The sequence below is a fragment of the Eleutherodactylus coqui genome, chromosome 1 (assembly GCF_035609145.1).
Source record: "Eleutherodactylus coqui strain aEleCoq1 chromosome 1, aEleCoq1.hap1, whole genome shotgun sequence".
Classification (NCBI taxonomy): domain Eukaryota; kingdom Metazoa; phylum Chordata; class Amphibia; order Anura; family Eleutherodactylidae; genus Eleutherodactylus; species Eleutherodactylus coqui.
In genome coordinates, this window is record NC_089837.1 from 159,242,078 (window position 1) to 159,256,784 (window position 14,707).

Here is a 14,707-nt window from a genome sequence, read left to right on the forward strand (position 1 = left end):
TGTACAGGTTTGCACTTTGTTTTCTGCTGCCGAACTAAAGTAAAACCTGCATCCTTCTGTGCTGCGCCATTCTGCACCAGGGTGGAGCGATGCTGGTGTTTCCAGGCAGCAGGATGCAGTCACCATTAGCTTTGTACAATACATTGTTAGATGTGACTTCTTAGTTGAGGTCAGTCACACTTTGGTATAATAAATAGTTTAACCCTTTGCAATCCAATTTTAGATTCAGGGTTTCCTAGGGGGTTTTCTCTTTCTGCCATTATACAATGGCGCCATCTGCTGGCTAGAGCTAGTACTGCAGTATGGGACATGCTGGAGAGGCCCCCGACAACGGAGCGGCCCGAAATCTACAGTAAGAATACGACGCCGGACATCTTCCGATATCGGAGATGCACAGACATCAATCAGACGTCAGACAGTGGATTGGAAAGGGTTAAAGAGGAGTTTGGTATTATAAAGCATAATTTGAATTAGGAAATTACATATATAGCAGTTGTTTAATATACAGTTAATTGGGAGCGAGAATAAAAGAGTAGAAATAAAATTCCTTGCCTTTGTCTTAGGCCGTCTTCACACTGGCGATAACGATTTTGCTGCAGCAAAATCACATCTTTGCTCCCGCCATTTTTGGGTTTCAGCGATGCTTTTCCTTGCAAAAACATCGCTGCCGGTTGCGATTTTCTCGAAAGAAGGACAATAGGACTTTCTAATGTTAAAAACGCATCGCACGAAAATCGCAAGTTTGTGCTTTGGGATGTGATAAAAATGCGACTCCGTGGTGAAGCATGGGAGATTTAAAAAAAAAAAAAAAAAAAAAAAGCAAAATGGAAATAGCATGCCGTAATATTTTTTTCACTCCACGTCACATGAGTGAAAACATCGCAAATGGGAAAATCATTGGTTTCATAATTCAGCATTTTCACTCACTCTTGCATTACGTCACAATTGTGCGATTTTATTGCCAGTGTGAAGGCCCCCTAGACGTTTGACAGTAGGGTACCCTCCAACATGGCCTTTGTAATGTAGAGTCTTCAGTTAGGAGGGTCAAGAAAAAAGTATTTGCCTTTTATACAAAACCCAGTGTGGTTATTTTAGCGATGCTTCCGTTGTGAGAGGGTTAAGGATATATGCTCTATAGTCGTATTTTAATGAAGGCTCCTTGAAATTTGTCTCAAGCAAACGCTAAATGTCACATATGCTTCAAAAGGGAAGTAAGAACTCCTCAGTGGAGGCATATGTAGGTGTCTTTTAGAAGACGAAAGACAAAGCGTCTTGTCACTTAGTGTATTGGTGGTGATCAGGAGAACACTTGTGCGTGGCAGGCTACAAGGTATATCTATGTCATGTCTGTTAGTGGGGATAGAATAATACGTCTGTACTTAAATCTTGGGATACAAGTTGCATGTTGCATCCAGAGTCTTATCTAAGTTCATATGTATTGTAATTGTATGATGGGCACGTCACATCCAATAATGTCATTAGCAGAATGCAGAGATTTGTCCACAATACCTAGTTGTACCTAGAAGGAGTTGTGGTTTTGCTACAAATTTTGGCATGCAGTTGTGGTGTGATTAGATGAACGGTCTTGTAACCCGAGGCACTAAAAGTGGTTCCATCCTTGGTCTATAAAAAGTCTCTCAGAGGCTCCTTGTGTGTAGTGGACCTATTTTTCAGCTTCTTTAGAGCTTGTTGACCAGTAGACATCTCTACGACGCAATTGAAGAGATTTCACCCTGTTACCAGAGTCTGAGAGGGGCACATTATTGGAATGTGAGAAGCTGGATGGTCGTATCATTGAATTGCCTCCCTCTGGGGCGTTCTGACCAGACTGTTAGGAGATGTTGGGATCAGTGGATGCGTGAGGGCATGGACACAAGGTGACCGGGCTCAGGACGCCCTCTACAGGCCACCAGTAGCACAAGCAGCTCCGATTGTTTTATTGTCCCCCACCCAGAGACAGGTGGCACCCTTGTTAAAGGGCCCCTGTGTCTGTTGGAGCCATTTCCAAGCACTTGGCTGAAGGATATTTGCTCTCACATGTACTGCCTTTGGCACCCACCACCGCCTATGTATGCAGTGGTTTCGGGAGTGACGATACTGGACGCTACAGAGTGGAGGCTGGTTGTCTTCAGAAATTAATCCAGGTTTAATTTGAGCACTGACGATGGCTGTGTTCGTGTCTGGAGACCTAGGGGCGAACACCTCAATCCTGTCTTTGCTGTGGAGCAGCACACTGCCCCCACTGCTGGTGTGATGGTCTGGGGGCCATTACATACGACAGTCGGTCATCACTAGTAGTGGTACGAGGGACAATGACAGCTCAGCGATATGTTCAGGACATCCTGCAGCCACATGTGTTCCTCTCATGGCAACTTCCAAGAGGCATTTACCAGCAGGATAATGCTTGGCTGCAGACAACTAGGGTGTCATAGGAATGTCTCCACAACATTGTCACACTTCCGTGGCCTGTCCTGTCACCATATATATCACCAATAGAACATGTATGGGACCATCTGGGATGCCAACATCGATATCCTACCAGTATGCACCATCTAGAGGCTCCATTGCAGCAAATGTGGAGTGATATGCCGCAGAATACCATACAAAGCCTGTATGCCTCCATGCCCACCCGTATCACATCTTGTATCCAAGCTACAGGTGGTACAACAGGGTACTAGAGCCTCCATGTTCACCCGTATCACATCTTGTATCCAAGATAGAGGCAGTACAACAGGGTACTGGAGCCTCCATGCCTGACCATATCACATCTGGCATCCCATCTAGAGGCAGTACAACAGGGTACTAGAGCCTCCATGCCTGACCATATCACATCTGGCATCCCATCTAGAGGCAGTACAACAGGGTACTGGAGCCTCCATGCCCACCCATATCACATCTTATATCCAAGCTAGAGGTGGTACAACAGGGTACTAGAGCCTCCATGTTCACCCGTATCACATCTTGTATCCAAGATAGAGGCAGTACAACAGGGTCCTGGAGCCTCCCATCAAGTGTTCAGTTTTCCACAATAAATTCTCCTTTTGCTCTCATATTGTAATCACTTACTTATATCAACATTGTGATCACATAGAGAAAGCTTCATTCGATTCCAAAAATTCCTTCTAGGGGAGTTTTTTTTTTTTTTTTTAACAATGAGTGTAGATTTTAACAACCTGTAGCTCCCCTTTGGCAGTAGTTAGGGCCAGTTTTACATCTGCATGCAGCACTTTTTCTTCCATCCAAAAGCTGGGGGGTCCATTTGGTTCCATCCTAAGGCGGAGCCGTTTGGTCATTGGGATTCCCCTTTCCTGTTCCCCGGGCGCAGGTGTGAAGCCACCATAACTCTGCCAGATGTTTCCTGTAGTTGCAAATGAACTTTGCACAAAGTTGAGGAGAAGTTTTGAACCATTGCAGATGTGTTTGGGTTGATCAGTGTGCCTTGCATACACCGTCCTCTTCAGGTCGTGCCCCGGCATCTCGATAAGGACTCCGATTTGGCCGTTCCAATAACAAATCTTTTTTAACCGTTCTTCAGTTGATTTACTCGAGTGCTTTGGGTCATTGCGTTGTTGCATCACCCAGCAGCCCATCAACTTAAAGGGAACCTGTCCTCTCCCAGCAGTACCATAAACTAAGTGTTGTTGGGCTGGTGCCGGGGAGCCGGGTACATTTTAGGCCGCTTCCACACAGGCGACGTGATATCACCGCCAGAAAATCACAGCGATATTGTATCGGTGTTGTTGGCGATGTTGCTGTGTTTTCTCATGGCGATATCGCAATATAGCGTCGCTACAAAGTCGCAAGACTTTACAGCACCACATGTGAGGCGTTTCGGGGGGAAGGGGAGCGTGAAATATAAGCTCTACCCTGAAAATAAGCTCAGAACAAAGCTGCATTAATAAAAAATGCATCACCTCTCCAGCGCTGTCATCTCCCCGGCAGTTGCTTGAAGTTCTCTGGCAGAGCTTCCTGGTTGAAAATTGCGGCCTCTAATCAGAGCCGGCGCTCGATGAACCAGCCACGGCCATTCAATGTGTTGGCAATGCGCCTGCCAGCCACGGCCATTCAATGTGTTGGCAATGCGCCTGCCAGCCACGGCCATTCAATGTGTTGGCAATGCGCCTGCCAGCCACGGCCATTCAATGTGTTGGCAATGCGCCTGCCAGCCACGGCCATTCAATGTGTTGGCAATGCGCCTGCCAGCCACGGCCATTCAATGTGTTGGCAATGCGCCTGCCAGCCACGGCCATTCAATGTGTTGGCAATGCGCCTGCCAGCCACGGCCATTCAATGTGTTGGCAATGCGCCTGCCAGCCACGGCCATTCAATGTGTTGGCAATGAATTTGAAAGCAACAAATACCATTGAAAATATGATGTTAGAATTTGCTTGATCTGCAGTTTAGTTATTTTATTTATTGATGCCAATCAGAAGACATAAATAAGCAGAAATCCTGATAATTTCAGGGGGTTTTCTTACTTTTTCTTGCAACGGTAAAAATAGTAGTCGTTAAGCATCTGTGTACGGCCGGGAGCTGCGCCTGTCTGGACTTCGGCCTCGTGTCCACACTGGGTCGGATTCTGGCTGTGTGCCGGCCAGAAAATCTATACTCAGCTGTCTAGATCCGCGACAAGTGTCTCGGCCGGCGCGTAGTGCAGGGCAGAAACTGACGGCGATGACGCAGATCCGCAGCGACTTCAAAATTGATATTTTGGAATCGCCGCAGAATGGATGGCTTCCATTGACTGCAGATCTTTCCTGCGAGCGGAAAATCACAGATGATTTCCGCTCGTTGGTGTGGAAGAATCTTTTAATATGGTATGCTATAGAATGACAATTTGCGGCGGGTGTCTGGCTGCAAATTCCACAGCGATGATCCGTCCCTGTGCATTGGGCCTTCATGTGAGGAGATGCAAAAATGGGAAAACCTGTATACTGTATGTATTGCTTAAAGACAGCGTTGCAGGGACTGTTTAATACCAGGCTACACAGTTACGTTTCCGCAGTGTAATTGGGCTTGGGCTAAGCCTCAGGCACTTCTGATATCATGGCAGTCTGAAGGACGTGTTTGGATACATGTAAATGCCCCTACTTGCGGGTATATGATTAGTGTGGGAACGGCATCCTTCTGCACAAAAGCTGCTGCAGCCCTCATTCTGTTACTTACAGAGTCCCTGTATTTAGGCCACCACCAAATAATCCCTGGAAAACACTGGATCCTATAATATGCTTACTTACAATGGAGGAAATTGCATTTAATGGCATAACAAGACCATATTGGCACAGCAGTCTGCTGTGTTACATAATTAATAGTGCTATTTTTATTCTGGTGTCTGCCCAACAATTAGAGGTGTTCCACGTGTCGGATGAGGGAGGGCGGTCTTGGGTATAACTAATAAGGTCTAATACGGATTTAAAAATTTTCTTGGGCCTCCTCCACACATTTTTTGTATTTGCACCGTGCAATGTAGGTCAGTGAAAAATGGACCATTTTGCATGCGACTTCACTGCAACCTTTCTGTGTGTGCGGAAGCGCTAAAAACATGAGATTCACTTCAGTTTTTCATGTACAGGAAAATATAAAATCGCATGTGATTCCAATAGATAAATGCTTTAAAAATTAATCGCAAGCGAGTGGGTCTCCCCCCCCCGCCAAGCCCATAGGAAGTTATTGGCATTTCCTGAACAAGAACCACCAATTCGGACGACCAGTCAAAAAAAAAAAAATGGTTGCAGGAATAAAAGCATTGAAATCATAGGATTCCTTTCCTGTTCGAGTTCTGTCCATCTGTGAATCACCTGTGTGAATACAGCCTAACATCAGGGGCACCATGATGTCAATGGCTCAGTAGTATGGAGCCACAGGGACATTGTGAGCCTGTCTGCACATAGCACCACCACATAGAAGCTATATGGAGTGTACACGTTTCTCTCTGGAAGAAAGACCCTATTTAGATATCTTGAGTATGTACTGTTTCTTGGAGACAGTATGGTGTGATATTTGCCATTGAGCGTAACATACTGTGTTTTTTTTGCAGATGCTTTTCGAATAGTGCCAGTATTTGGATCCCTTTCATAATAACTTATCCTAAATACACCTATCATGAGTGCCATGAATATATATATATATATATATATATATATATATATATATATATATATATATATACCGTAGGGGGGGAAATCAGCATGAGTTATATAAAATATTTAATTGTACAATATGATATGCCGCTATCCCGTCCGCTTGCACGCGGCAGAGCCAGATTCTGCATGCGGGAGCCTGCCGTGGAATCCCAACCTGACAGCAGTGACGTCCGCACGTTCCTGTCATTTATGTTCTTCATTTGTACTGCGGATGGACCCAGCGGCTCGCCATCAGACATGTGCAGTACAGGTTTTTCATTCTTTTTTTCCCCCGTGCCGCCACTAGGCAATGGCGCGGAATCCGCAACTTGTCCGTAATGTTAATTGAGGACAGGCCACAGGTCAGGCGTCTTTTATTAGCATCAATGGAAGCCGTCTGCGTCGAATCTGTGCAAAAATAGAGCATGCTGCGATTTTTTCCTCTGTAAGCAGAAACTGCAATCGATTTCCGCTCGTGTGTAGGAAGAATTGATTTCCCATAGCATGCTATGGACGGTATTTACTGCAGATCTGCGGTGCGGACGCCCGCCATGGATTTTGCAGCAAAAATCCACCCATGTGCAGGCGGCCTCAGTGTGTTACCCACATGAAAGACACAGGGGACTACTGCTTATTACTTTATATATTAGTTTATTAGTGCATATTAGGCTAGGGCTACATGGCAACTTTTGACAGGGTATGCACAACCAAAGATCACTGTGTAACCCTGCAACCTTGCAATTCGGTTTCTGACACATTTAGCTTTTTTTTTTTATCCGTGTGTAAGCTGTTAAAAAAAGCTAAAAGAACAAGTAACACATGGATAGCATATGAACCGATGATATTCAGTGAGGATGCACTACCGGGTTTTTTCACACAGACTGCATTAAAAGCTCATCACATGTCCTATGGTTTGTACCATGAACGAGAATTAGGACATACTAGTGCATGCCAATGTGCAGGTAGTCAGTGTATCGGTCAGGTGTCCATGTGGTGCCCGATGCGAGTTTCGCCCAAGCCTCTCGGGCACACAAGTGTCTCAGAGGCCTTAGGGCTCATTCACACGTATTACGTGCCTAATGTACATGCGTGTAATGCGCTGCGAATGGTGTCAATGAATATACATTGATTTTCATTGACCCACTCACACTAGTGGGTTTTTTTTTGCTTCTCTATGGGTTGCGTGTTAAACACTGTATATACACAATACATTACGTATGTTTGGCGTTTAATACGTAACACCACTAAGAGACAGAGCAGGGAATTAGAAAAAAAGCAAGGAAGACTGCGCATGACGGCGTGCATGAGATACGTGGCGCACAACCGCCAGCTCACACAGTGGTACAGCGCTGCATTATACATGCAGCGTTTTCTACATATGGCCATGTGAATGAGCCCTTACACGGAGGTCAGCGGGGTGACCATGCGAGTCACAGGCTGTCGTGACCACTGGTCGCAGATCACAAAATATCCAACCTTGGTGCGCGTCAGACTTTAGTTACACAAGTCAAAAACATTGTAGGAAAACCTTAGTTTACCCGGCGTGTGCTTACACAGAAGCTGGTAAACTGGAGCTCCGAGGTCCAATGGGTAAATTAGGATTAAAGCCTCATGTACACTAGCTAAATGGAATTGCGGATTCCCCAGCGGATTTCCGGATTTTGCCCATAGCGAATCATTGGCCATCTGCGGTCCATTAATTTGATTTTTGCACCGGCGGATGGCATTTTAAAAGAATTGCGTTTTTTACCACGGGAGAAAAAACACGGCATGCTCTATTCTGCCGCGGATTCTGCGTGGATCGGCAACATTGCTATCACATTGATAGCAATGTGTGCAGATCTCTGCATGCAAAAAAAAATAGCATTTAAAGGAAATCCGCGCCAGATTCTGCGCGGATTGTATTTTTCTAGTGGACATGAGGCCTAAGGCCTCATGTCCACGGGGAAAATAAGAATTAAAATGTGCAGCATTTTTCCCGCACGCGGATCCGCGCCCCATAGGAATGCATTGACCACCCGCGGGTAGATAAATACCCGCGGATGGTAATTAAAAAATTTCTGGAGCATGAAAAAAAATGGACAAAAATGCTCCATTTTAGGCCGGCTGCACACGAGCGTGACGGGCTCCGCCACAGCGCCCCCCAGAGACCCCATACTTACCACCGGATCCGGCCTCTTTGCTCCCGCATGACGCTTCCACGCCCACCGCGTCACATGACACGCCCACCGCGTCACATGACGCGGCCAGCCGTGTCATGTGACGCAGTAGGCGGGAAAGCGTTTTCACGCTATCTTCCGCTGTGTTACAGCGGGAGATAGCGTGAACGGACGGCTTCCATTGACTGCAATGGAAGCCGTCAGCGCGTACACCCGCAGCAAATAGAGCATGCCGCGGGTGAGAACGGGAGATTTCACGGTGCGGAATTCCGTGGTGGAATTCCGCACAGTGTGCCCTGAGCTATTAGGTTCAATAGAACCTAATAGCTCTTCGCCGCGAATTACGCGGCGGAAATCCGTTCGTGGGAAGGAGGCCTTAGTGCGGATCCCGCGTGCGGGGGCTCATAGAGCACATAGTTCAATTGATCTCTCGCATGAAAAATAAAAGACAATTACAGTGCATCCGCAGCCCAAATCCGCTTTACAAATCCGCAGCGGATCTGATTTTCCCCGTGGACATGAGGCCTTAAGGCCACTATCACACATGTGCTTGAAAAAACGCTGCGTTTACTGTGTTTTCAGCTGCGTTGATGTGCGTTTTTGACTGCGTTTTCCGTACAGTTATCAGCTAGCTGATAATGCCAGAACTAAATAAGCGCAGCTGAAAACACAGTCAAAATCACGGTAACCACATACTACCGCGTTTTCAGCAGCGCAGTAATGCAGAAATGCATGAAAATAGAATAGACAGCGCTTGAAAACCCCTGCGTTTTAATGCTCGTCTGAGAAGCCCCATTGAAAACAGCGGTAGTGATTGACAGCGGTTTGTGGTGCGCTAAAAACGCGTTAAACAAAGAAAATACCGCCTGTGTGAGAATGGCCTAAATAAAGTTGTACTTATCCTGTGGCACATCTCTCTAGCTGCAGGGTTCTCAGTATTTACCTGTAAGTATTGTAATGTGTTACCTTTAGTGCTGTTTGTTACAGTGACCTCAAGTTTCAATGATCGCAGGATACAATTATTATCAAATGACAGCGGGTCTGGAAAGTCTTTAGAGTTTCTCCCCATCACTCTGCACTCAGTACCCCATAATGACAAAGTGAAAGCAGAATGTTGGGAATCTTTATAAATTAAAGAAAAATTTAATTTGAAAACTGATATTTCGCATTGACATAAGTATTCACGCCCTGTAGTCAGTACTTAGTTGAAACCGTAGTGTGTACAGTGTCCAGATTTCTTGGGTATGTGGCCACAAGGTTTGTACACCTGGACTCAGGGATTTTCTGCCATACTTCTTTGCAGATCCTATCAAGCTCTCAGGTTGGATGGGGGCCGTCCGTGGGGTCGGGTCTTTTAAAATTATGTCCAATCAACTGAATATACCACAGGTCACTCCGATCAAGGTGTAGAAACATCTAAAAGATGATCAAGATAAATGGGAGGCCCCAGAGCTAAATGTCAATTGTCTAAATACTTTAACATTATGGGGTACTGAGTGCAGAATGATGGGGAAAAAACTTGAATATTTTTTTTCATTTGCACAAGGACAAGGTATTAGTGTAATATGTTGACACCGGAAGTGTGGGCGTGCCTGGGCTGAGCTACAGGTAACGCCCAGGTCACGGCCCCAGCTCCCGATTAGCTGTGGCATACCCAGCTTGACTGAGCTGCAGAGAGCTCGGTGCATTATAGGGACGGCAGTAACCGCTTAGATGCTGCGATCTATGTTGCTCACGGTATGTAAAGAGTTTTCACAGAGGGAGGGAGGTCCCTCTTTTTTTCAAACATCAGACCGCTGCGATAACAAATATCGGGTTGTCATGGCAAAGGGATGCCAGATACAGGCGTCCTGCTTTGCCATCAGCTCCAACATTGATGAGCTCCAGCAGCGGGACAGCTGGCTGTCAGGGATAGCCGGCCTCCCGCTGCATCAGCTTGGGGGTGCATCGGAGCAGTGACCCCCCCCCCCTCTGTCAACCCCTTACATGCCACGATCGTGGCGTGTAAAGGGTTTCACAGAGGGAGCGCACGCTCCCTCCGCGAGGTCATCAGACCCCGCAAGAAAAATCACAGGCGGCCAACGGGTCGGTTGCCTTGGCAACAGGACGCCAGATAATGCTTTGCCATCCCACTACAGAGCTCTCTCTCGCCAGCTCAGTGAAGCTGTATGCATCCTGCAGCCAATCGGGTGCGGTGGGTATGACCTGGGCATTACCTCCAGCTCAGCTCGGTCACACTCACACTTCCAGTGGAGACATATTACACTAATACCCAAGACCACAACATAAAATGTAAGTGAAGGGTCTGAAGACTTTCTGGACCCCCTGTACAATGTCACAGTCTGGTTCTGCATTACTTTGCTGAAAAATCTGGCCAATCAACATGGGCATTTCACTGGTAAATCCTCTGTATTACTACGTGCGAGCACTGACTGTCTAGTAGCGCTTCTTTACAGTACAGTGCGGTACTACATGTTCTGTACTGCCCTTTACATGTACCAGGATGAGCAGCTCCTTTGGACACCAGATGAGGGCGGTATATTGTGTGCACCATACAGGACCCTGCTGAAGCTCCTGTCCTCTACACACAGTGATCTACGGCGTCCAGCAGATTTTTCTCACTTTCTCTATTCGTCTTTAATCTATATTTTGTATTACATTTGGGTGACATTTTGGGGCTTCAGAGCCAATTACTAGTTTTCCATAAAGTTATAGTCTTAACATACAATTCAGTTTACCATTGTCATCCCAGAAGCAATGACTAATGTATGCTGAGGAACCTCGGTATTCTCACAAGTACATAACAATGCATTCTATAATATATATATATATATATATATATCATACATTTGTGTTAGCGCAAGTTAAACAGAGGAAACAAAAGTGATATGATACTGCAGCACTGAATGCTTTTTATAGTCGGCACATTGGATTACGCTTCCTCCACTACAATTACAGATGCGTCTTGCAGATTTAAAGCAATCATGAAGGACATTCCTCGGTTCTCCATTAATTTCCTGTGCTGCAGTGCCCTTACCCTGTGCATGCTGATGCCTCCGATGACCAGTATGTGGCACTGTCCTTCAGCACTGAGAGAGTTAAAGGGATGTTGACAGATGAGAGAGAGGGACTGTTTTAAATCCCAATGGAGGCTCCCACAGGAAATTAACTCTCCATCCTGCAGTTAAATCTGACCCTTTGGCTTTCATTCAAGTAGTTAGCCATGTGAACACCATAGAGCGTCTGTTTTTAGCAGGGCAAACTCACAGCCCAAGTAGATTGTGCTTCTAGGAACGAGCTGGGACCACAGGCTACACCCTCCAACAAGTTGTTTCTGAGTGCGCTGTCAGAGGCGCACAGAGGGCCCGGATACTCGGACGCCGGAGCGGAGGAGGACGGAGAACTGGAGACTAAAACATGATCCGCTGCTGGGATTCTGCACCTCACTGGAGGGGATTACTGCCACATCCAGGGTCACAGAAATCCCTGAAACTTTGTTGCTGATTTTCTTTTTTTTCCCTTCCTGATGGCAAACAAGTAACTACCTGGACTGAAAGACGACATCAATGGCAACTTCCATATCATTCTGCGTGTTACTTCTAAGTTGCTGGCGTGGGCTACGATGTTGGACTGAATTTGCACTCATTTCGTGTATTTTTAATGTTTCTTAGCCCTGCAGCTATGTAATCCATGTGTCCCATTTATTGTTGCTTTTCACAACTTCATCTCACAGTCTCCGCACTGCTTGGCCAGTTTACAGCATGCAGATTTGTATAGATCCCTGATGTCTACTTTTTATTTCCTTATTTAGTCTGGATTTTTTTGTATCTGTTGAACTGCATTCGTTCCCAGGAAAACCTGTCCATTTTCTGTGAGCTTGTGAATGTGAGGACTCTTGTTCCCTGAGGCTGCAGCTTGTTTACAGCTACAGGATGCCATTTCTAGTATGGAGCTTGCATTTGTGTGTCTTATGGATGTTAGTGGCTATAGGAGTAAATGGCTATGAGAGCAGGAGAAGCCAGAGTATATGAGGAGCAGAGCCTGCGCTCCCTGCAGGCCCACAGCCTTCCTGCCATGATCTATCTGATGGGACCAGCGTCTGATTGCCAGGAGGAGCTGCGGAGGGGATAGTGGGATGTCAGTCACCCGCGGACCGTCACCTCTCTTTGCATCTGTTCCACTTCAAGGACTCGCATGCTTCTTCTTTTCAAGTAAAACTTTCTTATTTTTTTTTCTTTTCCATTTTTGGATTATGAATCTTGTAAATATGAAGCGTTTTCAAGCATGGAAGAACTCCCTTCCTTTTCTATCACATTTTAATATTTATAAAGTAAGTACTATATTATTTAGTGTCTAATGGTTTTAGTATTTACCGCCCTGTACCCCAGTTTTATATATGTATTTCTCTTTTGGCATCATATAATGGCAGGTGTGTAATGCCTCGTCTGAAAGAAAAATAATATAATTTAGCCCTCATGTCCACGGCCATATTGGTAAAACACAGCAGGTCTCCCCGCAGCGGTTTACAGGTGTTGGTAAATATCGGGTCTACCGGCAGAAACTGTGTATAGCAGTGAGTGTACTGTGCATGCTCCTGTATCTCACGCACACAGACGTGCGCAGTGTGACAATTGTTTGCGAGAAACACGTTCGTGAGAACAAATCCATTGAAATCAAACAAGTCCTTAGACTGGTTTAACATTGCGTTTCACAAAACCACCACTAATTCTTTGGTTCATTATAGAATATTATGAGTACATTGCTGTCTGAATGGCCCTTAGGCTAAGATAATTAATACTGAGCATTTAGACTAGGGATCATTGATTCCTATCACAACTGCATCCATATTTATAGAAACACTAGCTGATATACCCGGCTTCGCCCGAGTTAATTTGGTACTGGTGTTTAGCTGGTGGTCACACGGAAATCTTATGAAGTCGTGGTTACTTTAGAGATACCGGAAAAACATATGTTCACCATTTTGCATAGTTCTCTGCGTTACCCAGGAAACACCACGGGGAGGTAACCATGCGACATTTCCTTTATATAAAATGACATCAGGAAGTGAGAGAATTAAATTCCATACGTAAAATTTGGACGCTAATTCTTTTGCACTTAGAATTGAATAATCGAGTTGGGACCCATTAACTTTTCCTATTTATGACATAATCAATGCCCGTGCCAAATTTCATGTTTCTATGACACCAAGAAGTGAGAGAATTAAATTCCATACGTAAAATTTGGACGCTAGTTCTTTTACGCATAGAATTGAATAATCGAGTTGGGACCCATTAACTTTTCCTATTTATGACATATTTAATGCTTATGGCAAATTTCATGTTTCTACGACATTGGGAAGTGAGAGATTTAGATTATGTACGTAAAATTTGGACGCTAATTCTTTTGGACTTAGAATTGAATAATCGAGTTGGGACCCATTAACTTTTCCTATTTATGACATAATCAATGCTCATGCCAAATTTCACGTTTCTATGACATCGGAAACTGAGAAAATTACATTCCGTACGTAAAATGTGGACGCTAATTCTTTTGCGCATAGAATTGAATAATCGAGTTGGGATCCATTAGCTTTTCCTATTTATGACATAATCAATGCTTGTGCCAAATTTCACGTTTCTATTACACCGGAAAGTGAGAAAAATACATTCCGTACGTACAATTTGGACGCTAAATCTTTTGCGCATAGAATTGAATAATCAAGTTAGGACCCATTAAACTTTTCTATTTATGACATATTCAATGCGCGTGCCAAATTTTAAGTTTCTATGACATTGGGAAGTGAGAGATTTAGATTATGTACGTTAAATTTCGACGCTAATTCTTTTGCGCTAGAATTGAATAATCGAGTTGGGACCCAATTACTTTTCCTATTTTGGAGATAATCTGTGCTTGTGCCAAAATTCATGTTTCTACGACATCGGGAAGTTGGAGAACTTTTGGCGAGTCAGTCAGTCAGTGAGTCAGTGAGTGAGTGAGTCAGTGAGGGCTTTCGTCCTTATATATATAGATTAGGGCTACCTTCACACTGGCGTGAAAATCACGTGAGATGTGTGCATTGCAAGACGCACAAATGTGGAATCCATTCTTTTGAATGGGTTCATTCACATTAGCGATGTTTTCCTGCACGGCACCGCGATGCAGGAAGCACATTGACGCATGTCCTATCTCCCTGCGATATCGCCCACTGTTTTCAATGTGGCAGCAATGCAGGCCCCATTAAAAGCAATGAGAGAACTCCACGATCCTCTGCTGCGGCTGTGACTGCTTCAGCGGGGATTCCCTTCATTCCTACAGTGATGTGAGGATTTTTTCACATGAAAAACGCCTTGTATCCAGGTGGCTTTCACATGTTGCCAAGTGTGATATTTGGCTGTGATTCATGGCCCGATATTATGCTCGCCCATG

The 14,707-nt window shown here is 45.1% G+C and overlaps 1 protein-coding gene and 1 long non-coding RNA gene across 5 annotated transcripts in view; one reads left to right on the plus strand and one right to left on the minus strand.

Moving 5' to 3' along the window:
• LOC136627384 (uncharacterized) overlaps nucleotides 1-14,707 on the minus strand; it is a 183,514-nt gene that overhangs the window by 104,333 nt on the left and 64,474 nt on the right. The window lies entirely within an intron of this gene.
• The window catches only part of TNK2 (tyrosine kinase non receptor 2), a 186,343-nt gene that overhangs the window by 97,918 nt on the left and 73,718 nt on the right, over nucleotides 1-14,707 (plus strand). The window contains exon 1 of one of the 4 annotated variants that reach the window (XM_066602368.1): nucleotides 11,477-12,611. The exons of 2 other annotated variants lie outside the window; for them this stretch is intronic. In XM_066602368.1, coding sequence (XP_066458465.1) covers nucleotides 12,417-12,611 — 195 coding nt within the window. In that variant the 5' untranslated portion in view covers nucleotides 11,477-12,416. Of the gene's footprint in view, nucleotides 1-11,476; nucleotides 12,612-14,707 lie in introns of those variants that run through there. One more of the 4 variants, XM_066602374.1, reaches the window with a different exon arrangement.